This window comes from Arachis ipaensis, chromosome B6, assembly GCF_059453495.1.
Source record: "Arachis ipaensis isolate K30076 ecotype BB chromosome B6, ASM5945349v1, whole genome shotgun sequence".
Classification (NCBI taxonomy): Eukaryota; Viridiplantae; Streptophyta; class Magnoliopsida; order Fabales; family Fabaceae; genus Arachis; species Arachis ipaensis.
Genome location: NC_142441.1, coordinates 141818049 through 141843664, shown reverse-complemented (window position 1 = coordinate 141843664; position 25616 = coordinate 141818049). Strand labels below are relative to the sequence as shown.

The 25616-nt window shown below is 41.7% G+C and overlaps 1 protein-coding gene and 1 non-coding gene across 2 annotated transcripts; both read right to left on the bottom strand.

Annotated features, from left to right (window-relative positions):
- Positions 1-3697: 3697 nt before the first annotated feature.
- Positions 3698-5203, bottom strand: LOC148562986 (uncharacterized). The gene has a single exon (XM_088491104.1). It carries the CDS (start codon positions 5201-5203, stop codon positions 3698-3700), a length of 1506 nt encoding a protein of 501 aa, XP_088347230.1.
- Positions 5204-16873: 11670 nt separating this feature from the next.
- On the bottom strand, positions 16874-16981 carry LOC148562985 (small nucleolar RNA R71). Its single transcript, XR_015886921.1, has one exon. It is a non-coding gene; the product is annotated as a small nucleolar RNA R71 (small nucleolar RNA).
- Positions 16982-25616: the final 8635 nt, after the last annotated feature.

Below are 25616 nucleotides of genomic sequence, written 5' to 3'. Positions count from 1 at the left end.
GTAATCCCTCAAACAGTTTCTGTCAGCTAGGCTCCATAAAAAACACACGTGAAATCGAACCTGACACGCTAGCAAGCCCAACGGTTATCTGATGTGGAAGAGGGAAGTTTTTTGTGGCAATTTGGTCTCTAAATTAATTTGAAAAACCTTAATCCCTAAATTTAATTCAACAACTGTAGTCTTTCTCTTCTCTTCTCTTTGCTTCTCGTCGCAACTGTTCTGCAAACCTTATTCTCTTTATCTTCATAGGAACTTTACAAGCTTACAGTATTGCACATTATAAATTCCTTCTCACCTCTCTCCGTCTCTTCTTATAACAGACTAGAACATTCTCAGCCAAATAACCTACAATCTAGATTTGTTCTAATACTTATACTGACAGTTTAATGAATGAATATCATGAAAAAGAAAAAAATAAACAAAAACAAAAAAGTTGGAAGCAGAGAATAAACAAAAACAAAGAAAATATACCCCAGCTTTAGGCATCTGTATGGACACATCATCAGAGGAGAATCCAGCTATCCCTCAGTTGTACCAGCTCCAATTTTAACACTTTGTCCACTCTATCACTGGCCGACATTTCCCTGCAAATTTCAATTTTAGTTTAGTATAATCGAAGAATATAACCACCATTGTGAAACACCTTTTTTCTTTTTTCTCTTCATCGTGCACCAAATTACAACTCCAATAATCCCAAACAACCAGCCACTATACTAATAGTCACTATTGCAATAGTACCAATTCCTTTACCACCTCCTCCAGCTGTAGAACTAGAATTGTCTGTCTGTGATTCGTTTTGAAGTGGAGTGAGAATGGATGCCGGAGGCGGCACTAATCGTTTTGGGGGTGGTGGGGAAGATGATGACCTAGGTGAAAAATTTGATCGAAGGAGCTGGTTAAGTGTTAGGTGTTGTGAGAGGAGGAGGCGCAAGTCTTGAGGGAGACATGGAAGTTGAAGGAGGAGGTGAATTTTGGGAAAGAGGGGTTGAAGCCAACCGTGGCTATGATCTTGGTGGCGGCACTAATGCAGGACTTGGGGGTGAGAAATTGGCCGGAGGTGGCATGGATGATTGAGGTGGAGGCGAAGTTTTTGGTGGTGGCACAGATCGTGACAAGGAAGGGGAGAAGAGAAAAGATCAAAGTCATTGAAAAAATTTCACCAAATTTAGGAATTAGAATTTTTCAAAATGATTCAAGGACCGAATTGCCACCAAAAACTTATTTCTTTTACATCAGATAATCCAAGCATGTCAGCATGTCACGTGTGCTTTTTGATCGATGGGACTTAGCTGACGGAAACTACCTGCGGGGTTACTATGAGTTCCAGCGTATAAGTTTAACACAACTAGAAAATGGATTAATACAGACAGATTTACAGACAGATTTAGTCTTTACTACAGACAGATTTTTGGTTATTGACGAAATTACCAGATTTTGTCCCTCTGTAAAAGTTTCGTTGGAAATTATTTACCGACGGATTTTTACCAGTTACCGACGGATTTTTTCTCTGTAAATTCTCCATCCATTTCTCGAAGACGACGAACTTTCTGACAGATTTTCTGTCGGTAATTACAGACGGATTTTTTGACGGATTTTTCGTCTGTAATTACAGACGAATTTTCCAACAGACTTTCCGTCTGTAATTTGAACCTTGAAAAATCATCTCACACTCTGATTACAGACAGAAAATTCGTCTGTAAATTCGTCAGTAAGGTAAAATATTTTTTTTAGATTTTTCCATTGCAATAAACTTGTTTTCATACAAAATAAATATAAATTTAATACAAATTTTTATCTAATTTGTATTCGAATATTTATAATATTTTAAAAAATAAACAAATTCATCGTATTATCAAACTAAAAGAAAAGTACTATAAACAAGAAGTCAATATAATTCAAAACATAAACAAAGTGTATTGATACATCAACTATAATAATAAGTAACAACCATACATCAAAAAGTGTATTGATACATCAACTATAATTCAAAATATAAACTCAAAGTGTATTGTTCAACTATACCACTTGTTCCGTTTAGCTCGGGCCGAGGTATGCGTCTCCGGGTGAGGCTGTTTACTTCGTGGAAGAGTTATAAATCGCCTCAGGAGTAAGCTCGAGATTAACCTCGGCGTTTGCAGAACACGGCGGCGGGAGCACCTGCAAAAAGCACTCAGACGCTCAAGTTAGAGAAGGTATTCAAATATGAGATAAATAAGTGAAAGTGAGAGTGTTTTGTAACCTGGTTTTCTGAGTTGAGTTCGTCCGCTTATATAGACGGGTGGTGTGTAACGTTTTAGTTTGTTCCGAGATTCTCTCCTGTTTGTTGATAACAGAGGAGATGTTGGTGACGTCTATCTGAATCTGATTTGGCTTTCCGTGCTTTTGGGACGTATCCGAATTATATGGTTGGTTACAGTCTTAGCCGAGCTTTGTGGTACACGTCATAGCCCCCAAGCTTGTTTGCTGTCTTTCGGAGATAGCGGGCAAGCTTTTGTTTGCTTATTTTTCCCGCGTATAATTTTGTTTATTTTTGTGGATCTGGGCCCTTTTGACTGTGTTTTGAATTTTGTCTGAAGTTGAAAAGACTGTTGCCTCAGAGACTTGTGTTACAATTAATGCCCTTTCTTGCCGTTTTGGTTTTCGATGTTAGTGGGGGGCTGTTACTTACACTACCCATGATACTTAGTGGGCTTGCAATAATATCTGGTTTGTTTTGGAACTGCTGTTCAGTTTTATTTTGTACTCTTCTTCCAAGTATGACTTCCAAAGGTTAGCTTTCTTCTCTTATCTTTTGTTTTTCGTTTCTTGCTTTCTGTAAATGGCGAGACAGAAAGAGAAAGTGAAATCTGTAGAGGAGAAAAAGGATAACCCATATCATTGGATGCATGACGACGTGAAGACCCGTTCTTCTTCGTATGTGGATGTTGATTCAATTCGTGAGCTTCAGGGTTTGAAGGTAGTTAAGGAGGGTTCTGGAGTGAAAGTGGAGTTTCTTTGCTGTTCTGGTGAGGATAGGGTTTATCAAATGAGGGGGGACTGGCAGTACTTTTATTTTTACACTCCTTGCCTTACCGAACTTCGTGTTACTTTTCCGTTTTCCCCTTTTGAGTGTGACGTCCTTACCCAGTTGAACTGTGCTCCCTCTCAATTACACCCTAATTCTTGGGCTTTTTGCATGCGTTTCAGTGTTTGATGGATTTCCTATCCGTTCCTTGTTCCCTTCCCGTTTTCTTTTCTCTTTTTCAATCGAAGGGGGTTCGGAAGGGGTTGTGGGTTTGTCTGAGTAGTTTTCCTGGTCGTTCTCTTTTTCTGTTGTATAAATCCTCGTTTAAAAATTTTAAACTGATGTATGTTAAAGTTCGCTCGATGGAATCGGAGTATCCCTTTTATTTGGATGATGAGCTTGTGGAGAAATTCCCTTTATACTGGTGTTCGGAGCCGATTCAAATTCTTGAAGCTAATGAATGTAGCGAGGAAGAAGAGTTGTTATTGGACTTTCTTGTTGAGAGTTTTGCTGGTGGGGAATGTTTGTCAATTAGTGACATGCTCGGTTTATATGATTCTGGTGATACTGTGGGTTTGAAGGATTATATAGGTATTATTTGGTCGTCTTATTTTTGTTTTTTGATTTTTCCTCTGTTTCGGATCCTTGTCTTTGTATAGGTGGACGTGTTCCTCTTCTTGATCCGTCTCGGCTTCAGTCCTTTTTGAAGAAGAAAAAGGAACAGAGTGTTGGTGGCTCTGGGTTTTTGAAGGAAGGAGGCGCTTGTAGTACTCTTATGAGTTCGGTCTTCTGTTGTCCCTGTAGCGCCTGGCTGATGTATGTGACCTGTCCCGGCTTTGATGTTAGCTGGACCTTCGCGAGTTCATCCGTCGGCTGAGGTTTTTCTTGGGTGTCTTCCCTGGGATCTAGTTCTGCTAGGGATAACACTTCGTTCACGCTATGAATTGCTTTGACTTCTTGGTTAAAGTCTAGTCTTGCTGCCGATCTTTTTAGGCTTGCGTTATAGCATTGCCGAGCTTGTTGGCGATCGGAGTGGATTGTGGCTATTCTGCCGTCCTGTGCCTGAAACTTAACACATAGATGATAAGTGGATACTATCGCCCTGAACATGTTTAGGGCAGGCCTTCCGAGAATAATATTATAAGGGCTTGGGCAGTCAACCACTAAATATTGCATGTCGACGGTCCGTAATAGTGAGCCCTCCCCCATTATTGTTTTTAACCATATGTATCCTTTGATTGGGACCCTTTCTCCAGAGAACCCTACCAGTTCTCCAGATGAGGGTTGCATGAGTTTTTTAGATAATTTCATTTTTAAGAAAGTAGAATAAAAAAGGACATCGGCACTGCTACCTGGGTCCATGAGGACTTTTCTTACCAGTAGCTCGCCTATTTGGATGGAAATTACCACTGGGTCGTCCAAGTTTGGTGTTGCCGAGCATATATCCCCCTGGCTGAAGGTGATGCTGAGGTCGGGTGTGTCGTTGGCCTTTTGTGGCGTTGTTCCTTCAATTGCTAACATTGCACGGTAACTTCGTTTTCGCGCCGAATTTGTCTCACCTCCTCCGGCGAATCCCCCGGATATACAGTTTATAATGCTTTTGGGAGGGTTGTTGTTTGGCCAGTTGTTGTCCTCCTTGTTCCCTGGAGCTTGACGACGCTCTTCTCGATCCTTGTTATCTCCTTTGTGCTTTCTCCCTTCAATGTACTTATTGAGGAGGCCTTGTCGAGCCAATCTTTCTAGCAGATCTTTAGCTATTACGCACTCGTCGGTTGTATGTCCATATTTCTGATGGAAAGCGCAGTGTTTGCTCTTATCGACAAAGCGTTGATCTTGATAGCTTCCTGCCCTTGTTGGTGGTTTTATGATCTTGGCGTTGAGGATTTCTTTGATGATCTTCTCCCTTCTTGTGTTGAATTTGGTGTAGTTGTCGAACTTTGGGGTCAGCCTGAAGGGCTTTCTGGGGTCTTTGACACTCGCCGACCTTGTGGTTCTGTCATCCTCTCTTCTTGGTTGCTTTTTTTCTATCTTTTCGGCTTCACGGAGCTCTTCAATCTCCATTTGTCCAGCCGCCCTTTCTCGGAATTCCTCCAGCGTCTTTGGTTTGGTTACCGCGATGGTTTCTCTGAATTTTCTGGGTTTGAGTCCGACCTTTAGGGCGTGCAAGTGGATGGCGGGATCCAGGTCGGGTATTTCCATTGTTGCTTCCGCGAATCTGGTCAGATAGTCTTTCAAGCTTTCATGGGGACCTTGGCGAATGGTCTCGAGGTAGTCCGATCCATGCACATATATCCGTGCTACAGCGAAGTGGTCTATAAGGATTTCGCCAGTTCCTCAAAAGAGAAGATTGATCCTGCAGGTAACTTTGAGAACCAAAGTAAAGCCGCACCGTCGAGATAAGTGGGGAAAGCTCTGCAAAGAACAGGTTCGTTATTAGGGCCATTAAAGAACATCATAGATTGAAATTTCTTAATATGAGCCCGGGGGTCACCAATCCCCTTATATGGCTCGAGTGAGGAAGGCAGTGTGAAATGTTTTGGCATTTGATAATTGGTGATATCTTCAGAGAACGGGTTGTCTAAGGTCAGTTTCTCCTTTGGTGGGTCTGCACTTAGCAGGTCTGTGTTGCTTTTTCCTTTAGAGCCGTTTTCTTCACGTTTGCTGGCGTTATTTTGAGCGGACAGTTCGGCAAGTCTTTTGACTTCCGCCTGAAGCTCAGCCATCTGGGCGATGAGTTCGGCCTGGGTGGGTTGGTGAATTCCGTTGTTGGCCATGTTCAAAGGTTGTGTGACCCTGCGTGAAAAGAAATACAAAGTGCGATGTAGAGAAATAGTAGGGTTAAAATAATGCTTCGGGTCCCACGGTGGGCGCCAAATGTTCCGTTCAGCTCGGGCCGAGGTATGTGTCTCCGGGTGAGGCTGTTTGCTTCGTGGAAGAGTTATAAATCGCCTCAGAAGTAAGCTCGAGATTAACCTCGACGTTTGCAGATTACGGCGGCGGGAGCACCTGCAAAAAGTACTCAGACGCTCAAGTTAGAGAAGGTATTCAAATATGAGATAAATAAGTGAAAGTGAGAGTTTTTTGTAACCTGGTTTTCTGAGTTGAGTTAGTCCGCTTATATAGACGGGTGGTGTGTAACGTTTTAGTTTGTTCCGAGATTCTCTCCTGTTTGTTGATAACAGAGGAGACGTTGGTGACGTCTATCTGAATCTGATTTGGCTTTCCGTGCTTTTGGGACGTATCCAAATTATATGGTTGGTTACAGTCTTAGCCGAGCTTTGTGGTACACGTCACCACTGATTGACCCATATGATTATCAAGGGACTCATATGTGTCTTGTAATGTGTGAGCACCTTCAACTTCAATCAGTTTCAATGAGTGGCCTTGAATCCTGAAGTTAATTGATGTTGTTAACCCAACATTGGACACTCTGAATTTGTAAGTCTTCCCTGCAAATAAATATAGTTGATTTAATTTTTATTTAGTTTCAAATAGTGAATATTAATGGAGATGGAGAGATGGTTAATTAATAATTAGTTATTACCTGCTTGATCGGTAAAGACAGCAGAATCTCTTTGCCCATTGATGAGAAGAGCATCAGGAGAAGGAAGTTTCTTGTCAAAGTCCAATAGTCTCTTTAGTACCTGCAAATCAAAATTCTTTAGCCCATCTATGTTTTGATCATCAATAGTTCTTTGATTTCTATGTTACTCATTCAGCATCAGGAGCAGGGTAGGGAATGGAAATAACAGATCTTTGGGCAATGTTAAGTGCCCCAAAACCAATAATAAGTAAAAAAAGCTTAAATAATAAAGATAATAATAACAATCAATAGTGTAAATCAAAGCGGTGGTAGCCAGAGATACCAACATCATGAAGGATATTCAATAGCTTAGAAACCTACCAGGTGGAGAATTGGCCCAGTGGTGGAGAATTGGCATGAAAACAAGCACAATTGGATCCCAACAAGAAGTAAAACCAAGGGTATGTGAACCTGTCAAGTCCACTTGTAGGTTCATCAAGGAAGAGCAATCTAGGCCTCATCAAGATCTCCAAGGCAATGCTAACCCTTCTCTTTTCTCCACCACTTATCCCTCTCAAGTGCCAGTTCCCAATCACAGTGTCTGCACAATCCTGAAGCCCCATTGCCATTATGGTGCTCTCAACAAGTGCTTCCTTATCCGACGGCGCCATCTTGTCTGGTAGCCGCAACTAAGCAGAGTATGAAATCGTCTCTCTCACTGTTAGTGTCCCAATCAAGTTGTCATCTTGTGTCACATAAGCCTGAATTTTAACCAAAATTTTACCTTCATAACATTTCTTACTTCTTAGCAACAATATCCATCCTTTTGGCTTCAAATGGATTTAATCGGTAATTTACATAGTCCTGCTATTTGGATTGAATTTTCTAACATATAAAAATTAAGACGTAACAAATTATCTAAGGTTAATTCAATTTTGTTACACTATCTATTTCAACTATACATTATCACATTACATCACTAAAAAGCATATATATTTCTGATTGGAACCTTTCTGTAATGATACTTGACTAATTAATAATTTATAACAACATGAAAATATAAAAGGCAGTATAGACTCTTATCAAACTCTTATGAATCAGGAAGAAGAAAAAGGAGTATATACAATATATAATATGATAATCAGTATTCTCACTTTTGAACAGTTAGAATCTGTAATATAAGTAACTTACAAATAATTCAGGTTCTTGAGGCCTCCCAAAGAATTCGGTATCTCGCCACTAAAATCGTTATTGGAGAGATCAAGTGTCTGAAGCTTTTCTAGGCTTCCAATTGCTGTAGGAATCTGAACGAAATTGCATTGTTTTGAAGCAACCTATACCAATTAAGCATCACTGTAATTGCATCTACTTTGAGTGAATATAAGTTTATAATAAATCAATGCACCAAATAATTTGAAAATAAAGACTCATTCAATCAATAAGAGCAAAGGCAACTGATTCAGAACTGAACCAACATCCAAAGCAAGAACTACACAAGAGACTTAAACGAAAATCCGGACAACTTACACAGATTGTAAGTTAGTAGGTTAACCATATAGTTTGCAAGCCTACTCAAGCGATCAGTAGGTTAACCATACTTTGGCTTGGCTAATTAAGATGTTAGTAATTTGTCATTGTTAAAAAAGAAACTATAGTAAAAATCTGTAAAATTTTACCAAAATACCAAAAATGGAACCTAGTGCATAATATAATTTTATAACAGAGCCAATGACTAAGAAACGAGTAGAGTAAATACCATGGACAACTCTATCTTTTTAGAAGTAATATCAATTGGTTGACTTTTATCAATAGCTAGCTTCTTTGCTGGATTCAAATCCTTATCATCAGCAACAGAGGTAGGTGGTATAGAATCTACCAATTTAGATGCAACTAAGCAATGCCCACTAGGATTATGCCCTTCAATACCAACAACCTATCAAAAGATGAGATCCTTGTTTCATAACCCATAATTCCAGCACAATTTTTTACTTTCAAAGCCTGAATTAAACCTGCCATGCCATTACTCACCTGACCAGGGAAAGAATAATCCATAATCATATTCTCTTAGAAGGATCACTATCACACTGCAGCAAAAAGCAGCAGCAAGTGAAAAATGATATAGAATAGACAGTAGATATTGCATAAGCTTAATCCATTTTAAAGATTTACCATATAAAGATCTTATTATCTTAATAGAGAAAAATGAAATATAAACTAAATCAACAGAACAAGTGAAAAATGATGTGATCACTATCATTTCAAAGTTATAAGGGAAAAGGTGTAACCTGGAGCAGCATAGCCAAAAGTACCAGCAAATGTTGTCCACAACAAACAATTAGAAGATAAATAAAGAACTAAATAGGAGAACAGGAAGCTAAAGGGCAAAAAAATATCGACACTGATTCATACCTCCTCAACAGGATCTTCCTCTGGCAATTTCTCCACTGTATCTAAAACTGTTGGTCCCTTACTCTCAGGCCTGAGCATCCAATCCAATCCCATTTCTTTTCTTGAAATTTCGTTCTCACTTATAGAATCTGCTACAATATTTGCAGCTTCACCTTTTACCTTGCTCTTTTTACTCCCGTGTTTTCTATTTGTCTTTTGATGCCTCCCTTTTTCGATATTTGAAATCCTTACTAATATCTGAGGAAGATGATGAGCATTCTTCAGATGAATATCTCTTTTTTCCACTCCTTGATCTTGATCTGTTCCTAGAACTCAAAAGTTATTCCAAGAACTCTTCCCTTTTTCCTTCAACACTACAACACCATATTATATTGTCTTCCTTCATCGTTACTACCAGCTTTTAGGGCACTTGTTTTTATTGAAACAGATCTGCATGAAATCTCATGTTGCAATGTTTTTATCTGAAACGAAATGCATCGAATCGAAATTAACAAAACAATTTGCATTTCTGAAATTAAGAGTGTAGTGATGAACTCATTGCGAATGCTTACCCTATCCCCTCCCAAATTATGTTCCTGCAAAAATTAACATAACAGAATCATCAATCACTATTATCAAATCGCAGAACAAGAACAACGAAAGGAACGAAATGCTGAACGAACTAACCTCCAAGCGAAGAAAAATGGAGGGCTTCAGTTTCGGTTAATTAGCGGATTAAAAATCTAACCTCCAAGAGACGATGACGAAGGGAGCAGATGCGACGAGAGCGGCGGCGGAGGGGGCTCGTGCGACACGAGCGGCGGCGGCAGCGGCAAAAGATGCTCGTGCGATGGAGAGAAAAAGCAGCTCATTGACTGAGAGAGGGATAAGCTCGTTAGATTTGTGTGGAATGTGAATGGAGCTGCCGGCTCTGAGCTCAAGAAAAACGTCAAAAGGAGGACGGTAGCACCGCCGGCGAGGGGAGCGGAGGAGCACAGTTTTATATTACAAAATAAGAAGGAGAGAGGAAGAAGCTCGTGTGATGGAGAGAGCATGGACGGAGAGAGGAAGAAGCTCTCACTTGTGTGGGGGTGTGGATGGAGCTCGAGAAGGTAGGGTTGAGTTAGGGTTACCTCAATGTTTTTGACAGAAAATTTAAATTACAGACGAATTTTCCGTTTGTAATAATTTAATAAAATGCGGCGTTTTGTCTATTTAATTACAGACGGATTTTTCGTCTGTAATCATTTCCCACGAAAAAAAATAATTTTACCGTTAGAATTATCGACGGATTCTGTTTTCCGTCTGTAATTTATGCTAATTCATTTTTTTTTTGTTTTCCGACAAAAAATTCCTCTGAAATTCCGTCTGTATTTCCGTGGGATAAAATCCGTCAGAAATATCCGTCTGTAATAACTAATTTTCTAGTAGTGTTAAGGACTTTGAGTAACTATTAACATGAGGGACCACTTTAAGGCTTAACTCGTCAAAATTTATAAATAGTATAATAATCAAAGTTAATTCATGTTACGGGCTGTTAGCCCAGCCCAAGAAGTTGTCGGGTCGGGGCACTGCCTCACCCAGGCCCAAAAACCATAACAGATCCCTACGGGTCGGTTGGTCACGCCCGACCCGGAGATCCAACTAACCACGCTGAGCATGCCACCATTCGGGTCGGAATCCCCAGGGTCGGTACCCGGAGTACCGACCTTAAGTACGGACAACCCGCACACGTGGAAGGAGACAGCTCGACACCTCAACTAATGGGCTAGGCCACCATCAGGCCCACCCAGCATGGTATATAAGGGGAGAGAACAGCTCTCCCCCAAGGTACGTCACACCCTTACCTAATTCTGCCACCCCCAGTAGGGACTCTGACTTGATCGTTGGAGTGTCCTTGCAGGTGGCCATCCCCCCACTCCGTCCGCCCTCCGGCGTTGCTCGCACACGCTCCACGCCCGCTCGGGATCTTCCTCTCTCTCTCCTAGTCACCACCTACCGATAACCCGAGAACCCCAGGTAACGAACATTGGCGCCGTCTGTGGGGATCCCGGCGCAGACATGGAGCGACACATCACTTTGGAGGAGCTCTGCAAAGGAGGCGGAGCCCGTTTGAGCAGAGCAAGCTCAACGGCCCGCGCTACCGAATACCCGAGACCATTCGTTCAGCCCAACCAAATGTATACCCAGACCCCGAAAGGCGCCCATTCGGGGAAACGGGGGCCGACAGCGCCAAGATCATACAAGAGCTTAGGCACAGGGTACAGAACCTCGAGCAGGAATTGGCGGTGAGGGACCAATCCCAGGGAAACGCCAGCCGCTCACACGGCGGCGTCAGCCGGTCCCACGCCCACACCCGCTCCACCTCCCGTGCGCACGGTAGCCAAGGTAGAATCCTAACAAGGCACGAAGAGGCGCATACACAAGCAACTTCCAGACCCACTCGAAGCAAGTCGGAAAGCCGTTGGCAGTCCCAGAAAGAGGAGGCCAGGAAACAAGAAGATCCCGTCATCATCGGAGCAACCCCTTTTCACCCCTCAATTCTCAAGGTCCGGCTCCCAAGAAACTTCGACAAGCCGACGGACATGAGATATGACGGGACCAAGGACCCCTAGGAACATGTCACAGCTTTTGAAGCAAGAATGAATTTGGAAGGAGTAAGCGACGCTGTTAGGTGCCAAGCGTTTCCCGTAACACTGGCCAGCCCGGCGATCCGATGGTTCAACACTCTCCCACAAGGATCCATCACGACCTTCGCAGACATATCCTAGAAGTTCCTAGCACGGTTCACGACATGCATAGCCAAAGCGAAGCACTGGTGCACGAAACTGTGATCATCAATGGCGCCATCAACATGGTACGCACAATTGTAATCTCAACTCTTTATCACAACTTCTCACAACTAACCAGCAAGTGCACTGGGTCGTCCAAGTAATAAACCTTACTTGAGTAAGGGTCGATCCCAAGGAGATTGTTGGTATGAAGCAAGCTATGGTCATCTTGTAAATCTCAGTCAGGCGGATTCAAATGGTTATGGATGATGAATGATTAAAAGATAAATAAAACATAAAATAAAGATAGAGATACTTATGTAATTCATTGGTGAGAATTTCAGATAAGCGTATGAAGATGCTTTGTCCCTCCCGTCTTTCTGCTTTCCTACTGTCTTCATCCAATCCTTCTTATTCCTTTCCATGGCAAGCTGTATGTTGGGCATCACTGTTGTCAGTGGCTATAATCTCGTCCTCTCAGTGAAAATGTTCAACGCACTCTGTCACAGCACGGCTATTCATCTGTCGGTTCTCGATCATGTCGGAATAGAATCCAGTGATTCTTTTGCGTCTGTCACTAACGCCCCACAATCACGAGTTTGAAGCTCGTCACAGTCATTCAATCCTTGAATCCTACTCAGAATACCACAGACAAGGTTTAGACCTTCCGGATTCTCAAGAATGCCGCCATCAATTCTAGCTTATACCACGAAGATTCTGATTAAGGAATCCAAGAGACAAACACTCAATCGAAGGTAGAACGAAGGTGGTTGTCAGGCACACGTTCATAGGTGAGAATGATGATGAGTGTCACGGATCATCACATTCATCAAGTTGAAGAACAAGTGATATCTTAGAACAAGAACAAGCTGAATTGAATAGAAGAACAATAATAATTGCATTGATACTCGAGGTACAGCAGAGCTCCACACCTTAATCTATGGTGTGTAGAAACTCCACCGTTGAAAATACATAAGAACAAGGTCTAGGAATGGCCGTGAGGCCAGCCCCAAAACGTGATCTAAGGTAGCATAGAACTACTCAAAGATTCCACCCTAAATACAATAGCAAAAGGTCCTATTTATAGAGAACTAGTAGCTTAGGGTTTACAAAAATGCGTAAATAACGTAAATATCCACTTCCGGGCCCACTTGGTGTGTGCTTGGGCTGAGCATTGAAGCATTTTCGTGTAGAGACTTTTCCTGGAGTTAAACGCCAGCTTTTGTGCCAGTTTGGGCGTTTAACTCCCACTTTGGTGCCAGTTCCGGCGTTTAACGCTGGGAATTCTTGAGCTGACTTTGAACGCCGGTTTGGGCCATCAAATCTCGGGCAAAGAATGGGAATTCTTGATGAGCGAATAATTTATACGCTTTTTGGCATTGTTTTTAGTATGTTTTTAGTATATTTTAATTAGTTTTTATTATATTTTTATTAGTTTTTAAATAAAAATCACTCTTATGGACTTTACTATGAGTTTGTGTATTTTTCTGTGATTTCAGGTATTTTCTGGCTGAAATTGAGGGACCTGAGCAAAAATCTGATTCAGAGGCTGAAAAAGGACTGCAGATGCTGTTGGACTCTGACCTCCCTGCACTCAAAGTGGATTTTCTGGAGCTACAGAAGCCCAATTGGCGCGTTCTCAATTGCATTAAAAAGTAGACATCCTGGGCTTTCCAACAATATATAATAGTTCATACTTTGCTCGAGATTTGATGGCCCAAACAGGCGTTCCAAGTCAGCTCAAGAATTCTGGCGTTTAACTCCAAGAAAAGTCTCTACACATGAAAGCTTCAATGCTCAGCCCAAGCACACACCAAGTGGGCCCGGAAGAAGATTTCTGCATTAATTACCTATTTCTGTAACCCTAGGCTACTAGTTCTCTATAAATAGGACCTTTTGCTATTGTATTTCACACACTTGATATATTTTTGATCTTTGAGAGACTTATGCACGTTTGGAGGCTGGCCTCACGGCCATGCCTAGACCTTGTTCTTATGTATTTTCAACGGTGGAGTTTCTACACACCATAGATTAAGGTGTGGAGCTCTGCTGTTCCTCATGAATTACTGCAATTACTACTGTTTTTCTATTCAATTCACGCCTACTTCTTCTCTAAGATATCACTTGTTCTTCAACTTGATGAATATGATGATCCGTGACACTCATCATCATTCTCACCTATGAACGTGTGCCTGACAACCACCTCCGTTCTACCTTCGATTGAGTGTGTATCTCTTGGGTTTCTAATCTAAGATTGGAACCTTCGTGGTATAGGCTATAATTAATGGCAGCCATTCCTGAGATCCGGAAAGTCTAAACCTTGTCTGTGGTATTCCGAGTAGGATCTGGGAAGGGATGACTGTGACGAGCTTCAAACTCGCGATTGTGGGGCGTGTGACAGACGCAAAAGGATCAATGGATCCTATTCCGACATGATCGAGAACCGACAGCTGATTAGCCGATGTTGTGACAGAGCATCAGGACCATTTTCACTGAGAGGACGGGATGTAGTCATTGACAACGGTGATGCCCAACATAAAGCTTGCCATGGAAAGGAGTATGAATGATTGGAAGAAGGCAATAGGAAAGCAGAGGTTCAAGGGGAACAAAGCATCTTCATATGCTTATCTGAAATCCACCAATGAATTACATAAGTATCTCTATCTTTATTTTATGTTTTATTTATCTTTTAATTATCAATCCTCCATCACCATTTGAATCTGCCTGATTGAGATTTACAAGATGACCATAGCTTGCTTCAAGCCGACAATCTCCGTGGGATCGACCCTTACTCACGTAAGGTTTATTACTTGGACGACCCCGTGCACTTGCTGGTTAGTTGTGCGGAATTGTGACAAAGTGTGATTCATGTTTAAGAGCTCCAAGTCCTTTGGCGCCATTGTTGATGATCATAATTTCGTGCACCAAGTTTTTGGCACCATTGCCGGGGAGTGCTCGAGTTTGGACAACTGACGGTTCATCTTGTTGCTTAGATTAGGTAATTTTATTTTATGTTTATGCCTTTTACTTTTTATTTTTTTTTCGAAAAAATTTTCAAAAATACAAAAAAAAATTTCTATTCTGTTCTTCAGAATTTTTAAGAATGAATTCTAAAGTTTCATGATGATTTTTGAAGTCTGGCTGGCTGAGAAGCCATGTCTAATCTTTTGGACCGAGGTTTCAACTTATCATCACAAGAGCTTGTTGATTTCTATCAATTTTGCTATTGAAAGCAATGATCTGCTAAAGCTTGGCTGGCCATTGGCCATGTCTAGTGTTTTGGACCGGAGCTTTCATTGAAAGCTTGGCTGACTAGTAAGCCATGTCTAATTCTTGGACCGGAGTCTTAGACTAGCATTGCAATGATTCCTGGAATTCTAGTTAAAAATTTTGAATCCCTTCTATTTTCTTTTCCACTCAAGTTTCGAAAATCACAAAAAAATTTTATAAAACCATCAAAATCAAAAATATTTTATGTTTCTTGTTTGAGTCTAGTATCAATTTTTAAGTTTGGTGTCAATTGCATGTTTCTGTTCTTCTTGCATTTTTCGAATTCATGCATGTTCTTCATTAATCTTCAAGTTGTTCTTGATGATTTCATTGCTCTGATCTTTAAATTCTCTTGTTTTGTGTGTTTTGTTGTTTCTCATATGCATTCTCAATTGTTAGTGTCTCCTATATGAAAATTTTTAAGTTTGGTGTCCTGCATGCATTGTTTATTTGATCTTAGTTGCATTTTTATTGTTTCTCATCATCAAAAATTCAAAAATATTTTTCAAAACTATGTCTTTTCAAGTCAATAATACAGAGAATTGAAGATTCAGAACATTCAGCAGAGGAATCAAACAGAAAAAGCTGGGCGTTCAAAACGCCCAGTGAAGAAGGAAAACTGGCGTTTAAACGCCAGCCAGGGTACCTGGCTGGGCGTTTAACGCCCAAAAAGGTAGAGATTTGGGCGTTAAACGCCCAGCCCATTCTGGGCGTTTAACGCCAGGATGACACTAGAGGAAAGATTTTGTTTTTAATTCATATTTTTTTCAAGTTTTCATAATTTTTCAAAATCAAATCTTTTTCAAATCATATCTTTTCAATCATATTTCTTTCAAAATCAATTTCTTTCCATTTTATATTTATTTTTACTATTTTCAAAAATCCTTGCTTCAATTCAAGATTTACTTCAAAAATTTTCAAGTTGTTACTTGCCTATTAAGAAAGGATCAAACTTTAAATTTTAAAATCATATCTTTTAATTTCTTGATAGTCAAGTAATCAACTTTAATTTTAAAAAATTCTTCTTTTTCTAAATTGATTTTCAATCATATCTTTCTCTAATTTCAAAATCTTTTTCAAAAATCACTTTATTTCTTTCCCAATCTTAGTTTTCGAAAATCTCAATCAAATTTTCAAATTTCTTTTTAAAATCTTTTAATTAATTTTTGAAAATTCTTCCCCTCTTTTCACATCCTTCTATTTAAAGGACTAAGACTCCTCATCAAGGTGCAATTCGAACTCTATCCCTCTTGATAAGTTCGAATTCCCTCTTCTCCACCTCCCCCTTCTATTCTTCTTTTCCTCTGACACCTCAAGGAATCTCTATACTGTGACATAGAGGATTCCCTACTTTCTTGTTCTCTTCTCTTTCATATGAGCAGGAACAAAGATAAAGGCATACTTGTTCAAGCTGATCCTGAACCTGAAAGGACCTTGAAGAGAAAGCTAAGAGAAGCTAAAGAACAATTCTCTTTAGAGGGCCTAACAGAACTCTTCAAAGAAGAAGAAACCATGGCAGCCGAAAACAACAACAATGCCAACGATGCAAGGAAGGTGCTTGGTGACTTTACTGCACCTACTCCTGATTTCTATGGGAGAAGCATCTCAATCCCTGCCATTGGATCAAACAACTTTGAGCTTAAGCCTCAATTAGTTTCTCTAATGCAACAGAATTGCAAGTTTCATAGACTTTCATTGGAAGATCCTCATCAGTTCTTAGCTGGATTCTTGCAAATCTGTGACACTGTCAAGACCAATGGGGTTGACCCTGAAGTCTACAGACTCATGCTTTTTCCTTTTGCTGTAAGAGACAGAGCTAGGACATGGTTGGATTCACAACCTAAAGAAAGCCTGAACTCTTGGGAAAAGCTAGTTAATGCCTTCTTGGCAAAGTTCTTTCCACCTCAAAAATTGAGCAAGCTTAGAGTGGAAGTCCAAACCTTCAGACAGAAGGAAGGTGAATCCCTCTATGAAGCTTGGGAGAGATACAAGCAATTGATCAGAAGGTGCCCTTCTGACATGCTTTCAGAATGGAGCATCATAGGAATCTTCTATGATGGTCTGTCTGAACTATCCAAGATGTCATTGGATAGCTCTGCTGGAGGATCTCTTCATCTGAAGAAGACGCCTGCAGAAGCTTAGGAACTCATTGAAATGGTTGCAAATAACCAATTCATGTACACTTCTGAAAGGAATCCTGTGAATAATGGGACAGCTCAGAAGAAAGGAGTTCTTGAGATTGATACTCTGAATGCCATATTGGCTCAGAATAAAATATTGACCCAACAAGTCAATATGATTTCTCAGAATCTGTCTGGAATGCAAGCAGCAACAGGCAGAACTAAGGAAGCTTCCTCTGAAGAAGAAGCTTATGATCCTGAGAACCCAGCAATGGAAGAGGTGAATTACATGGGTGAACCCTATGGAAACACCTATAATCCTTCATGGAGAAATCATCCAAATCTCTCATGGAAGGATCAACAGAGACCTCAACAAGATTTCAACAACAATAATGGTGGAAGAAACAGGTTTAGCAATAGCAAGCCTTTTCCATCATCTTCTCAGCAACAGACAGAGAATTCTAAGCAGAGCCCCTCTGACTTAGCAACCATTGTCTCTGATCTAATTAAAACCACTCAAAGTTTCATGACTGAAACAAGGTCCTCCATTAGAAATTTGGAGGCACAAGTGGGTCAGCTGAGTAAGAAAATTACTGAACTCCCTCCTAGTACTCTCCCAAGCAATACAGAAGAGAATCCAAAAAGAGAGTACAAGGCCATAACCACATCTCACATGGCCGAACATGGAGAGGAGGAAGAGGCAGTGGTTCCCACTGAGGAAGACCTCAATGGACGTCCACTGGCCTCCATAGAGTTCCCTGATGAAGAACCATGGGAATCTGAGGCTCACACTGAGACCATAGAGATTCCATTGAATTTACTTTTGCCATTCATGAGCTCTGATGAGTATTCTTCCTCTGAAGAGGATAAAGATGTCACTGAAGAGCAAGTTGCTAAGTACCTTGGAGCAATCATGAAGCTAAATGCCAAGTTGTTTGGTAATGAGACTTGGGAGAATGAACCTCCATTGCTCATCAAAGAACTGGATGACTTGACTAGGCAGAGATTACCTCTGAAGAGACAGGACCCTGGAAAGTTCTCAATCCCTTGTACTATAGGCACCATGACCTTTGAGAAGGCTCTGTGTGACCTAGGGTCAAGCATAAACCTTATGCCTCTCTCTGTAATGGAGAAACTAGGGATCATTGAGGTACAAGCTGCAAGAATCTCACTAGAGATGGCAGACAATTCAAAGAAACAGGCTTATGGACTTGTAGAGGATGTCTTGGTAAAGGTTGAAGACCATTACATCCCTGCTGATTTCATAATCCTAGAAACTGGGAAGTGTATGGATGAATCCATCATCCTCGGCAGACCCTTCCTAGCCACAGCAAAGGCTGTGATTGATGTTGACAGAGGAGAATTGATCATTCAAGTGAATGAAGACTCCCTTGTGTTTAAAGCTCAAGGATATCCCTCTGTAACCATGGAGAGGAAGCATGAAGAGCTTCTCTCAATACAGAAACAAACAGAGCCCCCACAGTCAAACTATAAGTTTGGTATTGGGAGGCCACAACCAAACTTTAAGTTTGGTGTTGAACCCCCACATTCAAACTCTAAGTTTGGTGTTGGGAGGTTCCAACATTGCTCTGAACATCTGTGAGGCTCCATGAGAGCCACTGTCAAGCTATTGACATTAAAGAAGCGCTTGTTGGGAGGCAACCCAATCTTTACTTATCTATGTTAAATTTATATTTTCTTTTGTTATTTTATGTTTTCTGTAGGTTGATGATCATGTGAAGTCACAAAAACAATTGAAAAAGCAAAAACAAAGTGAAAAACAGAATGAAAAATAGAACACCCTGGAGGAGACAGTTACTGGCGTTTAAACGCCAGTAAGGGTAGCAGAATGGGCGTTAAACGCCCAGTCTGGCACAATTCTGGGCGTTTAACGCCAGAAATGGGCACCAGACTGGCGTTTAACGCCAGGAATGGGCAAGAAGCTGGCGTTAAACACCAGAAATGGGCAGCAGCCTGGCGTTTAACGCCAGGATTGGCAGAAAGGGGCGTTTTGCACGCCACTTGGTGCAGGGATGAGATATCCTTGACACCTCAGGATTTGTGGACCCCACAGGATCCCCACCTACCCCACCACTCTCTCTCTTCTTCACCCATTCACCAATCACCTCAATACCTCTTCCCCAAAAACCCCTCACCTATCAAATCCCACCATCCTCTTCACCACTCACATCCATCCTTCATAAAACCCCACCTACCTCACCATTCAAATTCAAACCACTTTCCCTCCCAAACCCACCCTCTATAGCCGAACCATACACACCCCTCTCACCCCTATATAAACCCATCTTCACTCCTTCATTTTCACACAACCTAACCAACACTTCTTCCCCTTGGCCGAATCACATAGCCCACTCCATCTCCTCTATTTCTTCTTCTTCTACTCTCTTCTTTCTTCTTTTGCTCGAGGACGAGCAACCTTCTAAGTTTGGTGTGGTAAAAGCTAAAGCTTTTTTGTTTTTCCATAACCATTTATGGCACCAAAGGCCGGAGAAACCTTTAGAAAGAGGAAAGGGAAGGCAAAAGCTTTCACCTCCAAGTCATGGGAGATGGAGAGATTCCTCTCAAGGGTGCATCAAGACCACTTCTATGAAGTTGTGGCCAAGAAGAAACTGATCCCCGAGGTCCCTTTCAAACTCAAAAAGAATGAGTATCCGGAGATCCGACATGAGATCCGAAGAAGAGGTTGGGAAGTTCTCACCAACCCCATTCAACAAGTTGGAATCTTAATGGTTCAAGAGTTCTATGCCAATACATGGATCACCAAGAACCATGATCAAAGTGTGAACCCGGATCCTAAGAATTGGCTTACAATGGTTCGGGGGAATTACTTAGATTTTAGTCCGGAAAATGTAAGGTTGGCATTCAACTTGCCTATGATGCAAGGAGATGCACACCCCTACACTAGAAGGGTCAACTTTGATCAAAGGTTGGACCAAGTCCTCATGGACATATGTGAAGAGGGCACTCAATGGAAGAGAGATTCAAGAGGGAAGCCGGTTCAACTAAGAAGGCATGACCTCAAGCCTGTGGCTAGGGGATGGTTGGAGTTCATCCAACGCTCAATCATTCCCACTAGCAACCGGTCTGAAGCTACTATAGACCGGGCTATCATGATACATAGCATCATGATTAGAGAGGAAGTGGAATTTCATGAGGTTATATCCCAAGAACTCTACAAAGTGGCGGACAAGTCCTCTCCTTTGGCAAGGTTAGCCTTTCCTCATCTCATTTATCACCTTTGCAATTCGGTTGGAATTGACATAGAGGGAGACATTCTCATTGATGAGGACAAGCCCATCACTAAGAAAAGAATGGAGCAAACAAGAGAACCTCATCAAGAGCATGAGGAAATTCCTCATCATGAAATCTCTGAGATGCCTCAAGGGATGCATCTTCCTCCACAAAACTAGTGGGAGCAAATCAACACCTCCCTAAGAGAATTGAGTTCCAACATGGGACAACTAAGGGTGGAGCACCAAGAGCATTCCATCCTCCTCCATGAAATCAGAGAAGATCAAAGAACCATGAGAGAGGAGCAACAAAGGCAAGGAAGAGACATTGAGGAGCTCAAGCACTCCATAAGATCTTCAAGAGGAAGAACAAGCCGCCATCACTAAGGTGGACCCGTTCTTTAACTTCCTTGTTCTTTATTTTCCCGTTTTTCAAAAATTATGCTTGATGTTTATCTATGTTTGTGTCTTTCTTACATGATCATTAGTGTCTATGCCTTAAATCTATGAAAATGAATCCATCACCTTTCTTAAATGAAAAATGTTTTCAATTGAAAAAGAAAAAGAAGTGCATGAATTTCAAATTTTAAAACAGTTTAATTATTTTGATGTGGCGGCAATACTATTGTCTTTCTGAATGAATGCTTGAACAGTGCATATTTTTGAATTTGATTATTTATGAATGTTAAAATTGTTGGCTCTTGAAAGAATGAAAGGAAAAGGAGAAATGTTATCTGATGATCTGAAAAATCATAAAATTGATTCTTGAAGCAAGAAAAAGCAGTGAAAAGCTTGCGAAAAAAAAAGAGAGAAAAGAAAAAGAAAAGCAAGCAGAAAAAGCCAATACCCCTTTAAAGCAAAAGGCAAGGGTGATAAAAAGGATCCAAGGCTTTGAGCATCAGTGGATAGGAGGGCCCACAGGAATAAAATCCTGGCCTAAGCGGCTAAACCAAGCTGTCCTTAACCATGTGCTTGTGGAGTGAAGGTGTCAAGTGAAAACTTGAGACTGGGCGGTTAAAGTCGAGGTCCAAAGCAAAAAGAAGAGTGTGCTTAAGAACCCTGGACACCTCTAATTGGGGACTCTAGCAAAGCTGAGTCACAATCTGAAAAGGTTCACCCAGTTATGTGTCTGTGGCATTTATGTATCCGGTGGTAATACTGGAAAACAAAGTGCTTAGGGCCACGGCCAAGACTCATAAAGTAGTTGTGTTCAAGAATCAACATACTTAACTAGGAGAATCAATAACACTATCTGGATTCTGAGTTCCTATAGATGCCAATCATTCTGAACTTCAAAGGATAAAGTGAGATGCCAAAACTGTTCAGAAGCAAAAAGCTAAAAGCCCCGCTCATCTAATTAATACTGATCTTCATAGATGTTTTTGGAATTCATTGTATATTCTCTTTTTTTTATCCTATTTGATTTTCAGTTGCTTGGGGACAAGCAACAATTTAAGTTTGGTGTTGTGATGAGCAGATAATTTATACGCTTTTTGGCATTGTTTTTAGTATGTTTTTAGTATATTTTAATTAGTTTTTATTATATTTTTATTAGTTTTTAAATAAAAATCACTCTTCTGGACTTTACTATGAGTTTGTGTGTTTTTCTGTGATTTCAGGTATTTTCTGGCTGAAATTGAGGGACCTGAGCAAAAATCTGATTCAGAGGCTGAAAAAGGACTGCAGATGCTGTTGGACTCTGACCTCCCTGCACTCAAAGTGGATTTTCTAGAGCTACAGAAGCCCAATTGGTGCGTTCTCAATTGCGTTGGAAAGTAGACATCCTGGGCTTTCCAGCAATATATAATAGTTCATACTTTGCTCGAGATTTGATGGCCCAAACAGGCGTTCCAAGTTAGCTCAAGAATTCTGGCGTTTAACTCCAAAACTGGCACAAAAGCTAGAGTTAAATACCCAAACTGGCACAAAAGCTGGCGTTTAAATCCAAGAAAAGTCTCTACACATGAAAGCTTCAATACTCAGCCCAAGCACACACCAAGTGGGCCCGGAAGAAGATTTCTGCATTAATTACCTATTTCTGTAACCCTAGGCTACTAGTTCTCTATAAATAGGACCTTTTGCTATTGTATTTCACACACTTGATATACTTTTGATCTTTGAGAGTCTTATGCACATTTGGAGGCTGGCCTCACGGCCATGCCTAGACCTTGTTCTTATGTATTTTCAACGGTGGAGTTTCTACACACCATAGATTAAGGTGTGGAGCTCTGCTGTTCCTCATGAATTAATGCAATTACTACTGTTTTTCTATTCAATTCATGCCTACTTCTTCTCTAAGATATCACTTGTTCTTCAACTTGATAAATGTGATGATCCATGACATTCATCATCATTCTCACCTATGAACGTGTGCCTGACAACCACCTCCGTTCTACCTTCGATTGAGTGTGTATCTCTTGGGTTTCTAATCTAAGATTGGAACCTTCGTGGTATAGGCTAGAATTAATGACAGCCATTCCTAAGATCCGGAAAGTCTAAACCTTGTCTGTGGTATTCCGAGTAGGATCTGGGAAGGGATGACTGTGACGAGCTTCAAACTCGCGATTGTGGGGCGTGTGACAGACGCAAAAGGATCAATGGATCCTATTCCGACATGATCGAGAACCGACAGCTGATTAGCCGATGTTGTGACAGAGCATCAGGACCATTTTCACTGAGAGGACGGGATGTAGCCATTGACAACGGTGATGCCCAACATAAAGCTTGCCATGGAAAGGAGTATGAATGATTGGAAGAAGGCAATAGGAAAGCAGAGGTTCAAGGGGAACAAAGCATCTTCATACGCTTATCTGAAATCCACCAATGAATTACATAAGTATCTCTATCTTTATTTTATGTATTATTTATCTTTTAATTATCAATCCTCCATCACCATTTGAATCTGCCTGACTGAGATTTACAAGATGACCATAGCTTACTTCAAGCCGACAATCTCCGTGGGATCGACCCTTACTCACGTAAGGTTTATTACTTGGACGACCCAGTGCACTTGCTGGTTAGTTGTGCGGAATTGTGACAAAGTGTGATTCATGTTTAAGAGCTCCAAGTCCTTTGGCGCCATTGTTGATGATCACAATTTCGTGCACCAGAAGTCGGTAGAACAATTTACCTTCATTAACAGAAACCTACCCCATGAACTCAAGGGCCCCTCATAGAAGTCGTAAGGGCAAACAGCGACCTCTTCGCATGGACCCCATCAGACATGCCAGGGTTAGATCTCGAAGTCATGTCTCACCGGCTAGCCATAAAGCCCGAAGCCAAACCAATAGCCCAGTGGCAAAGAAAGATGTCACAAGAAAGAGCGGAGGAAGTCGCTAAGCAAATAGCAGGACTACTAGAAGCAGGGTTCATCAAGGAACTCGAGTACTCAACATGGCTATCCAATGTTGCCTTAGTCAAGAAACCCAGTGGGAAATGGAGGATGTGCGTAGACTACTCTGATCTGAACAAAGCATGTCCAAAAGACTCCTTTCCCCTCCCCAACATTGACACCCTAGTGGACTCGGCAGCGGGATATCGTTTTCTCAGTTTCATGGATGCCTATTCCGGCTACAATCAAATCCCGATGCACCGACCTGACGAGGACAAAACAGCCTTCATTACACCAAGGGGCACCTATTGCTACAAGGTAATGCCCTTCGGATTGAAGAACGCAGGGGCCACCTACCAAAGGCTGATGAGCAGAGTCTTCCACGACCTCATCGGCAAGACGGTAGAGGTATATGTTGACGACATCCTTGTAAAAACAGCAGAGCTGAGCAATTTGATAAACGACCTCCAGGCCGTCTTTGGAGCATTAAGGAAATTCAAAATGCGACTCAATCCACTCAAATGCGCATTCGCCATGGAAGCAGGAAAATTTTTAGGATTCATGATAACCCAGAGAGGGGTAGAAGCCAACCCAGACAAGTGCGAAGCCGTTCTCAAAATGACAAGCCATGGGTGCATCAAAGATGTACAACGGCTCACCGGGAAGCTCACAGCCCTATCTCGGTTCCTCGGAGCCTCGGCTGAAAGGGCCATCCCATTCTTCAACCTAATGAAGAAAGGAATCACCTTTGAATGGACCCAGGAATGTGAAGAGGCATTCAACCATTTTAAGAGGATACTCTCGGAACCTCCTGTACTCAGCAAGCCTAGAGAAGGAGAGCCCCTATACTTGTACATGGCTGTGACCACGCAAGCAATGGCAGCGGTCCTAGTCAGGGAGGAGGACAAGACCCAGCACCCAATATACTTCATCAGCAAAACACTTCAAGGGGCAAAGATGAGGTACACCAAGTTGGAAAAGCTACCCTACGCCCTATTAGTTTCGTCAAGAAGACTAAAACAATACTTCCAAGGGCACACAATCGTCTTGAGAACCGATCAAGCCATCCGACAAGTCCTCCAAAAACCTGACCTGGCGGGAAGAATGATGGCATGGGCGGTGGAGCTATCTCAATACGATTTACAGTACGAACCAAGGCAAGCAATCAAAGCCCAAGCCATGGCAGACTTCCTCGTTGAGGTCACAGGAGAAGCCCCCGACATACCGAGCACACGATGGAAGCTCCACGTTGATGGAGCATCTAACCAAACATTCGGAGGGGCCGGAATTATCCTCGAGAACTCGGCAGGAGTAGCCTACGAACAATCCATCAAGTTCGAATTCCCAGTCTCAAACAACCAAGCCGAGTATGAAGCCTTAATAGGGGGACTAATGCTAGCCAAGGAAGTTGAAGCATCAAGAATAGAAGTTAGCAGCGACTCCCAAATCGTCACCTCCCAAGTAAACGGCAGCTACCAAGCCAAGGACACACTGCTACAAAAATACTTGGAAAAGGTAAGAGAGTTATGCAAAAGCTTCAAAGAAGTCACAATCCACCATGTTCCCAGAGAAAGGAATGCCCGAGCCGACCTCCTCTCCAAGCTCGCAAGCACCAAACCCTGCACGGGGAATAGATCTTTGATCCAAGGGCTAGCAACAGAACCTGTAATCGTCATGTGCACGGCTCAAGCACCAAACTAGCCCTCATGGATAGACCCCATCTCCCGATATCTGGAGCATGGAGAAACACCCTCCGACCAAAAGGAAGCGTAATCTATTAAAAGGGAAGCTCCCAAGTACACAATCATACAAGGACAGCTATACAAGCGAGGGCTCCACCAGCCCCTACTTAAGTGCTTACGCTCCGACCAGACGGACTACGTCCTAAGGGAGGTACACGAAGGATGTTGTGGTCACCACATCGGGAGAAGATCTCTAGCAAGAAAGATCATCAGAGC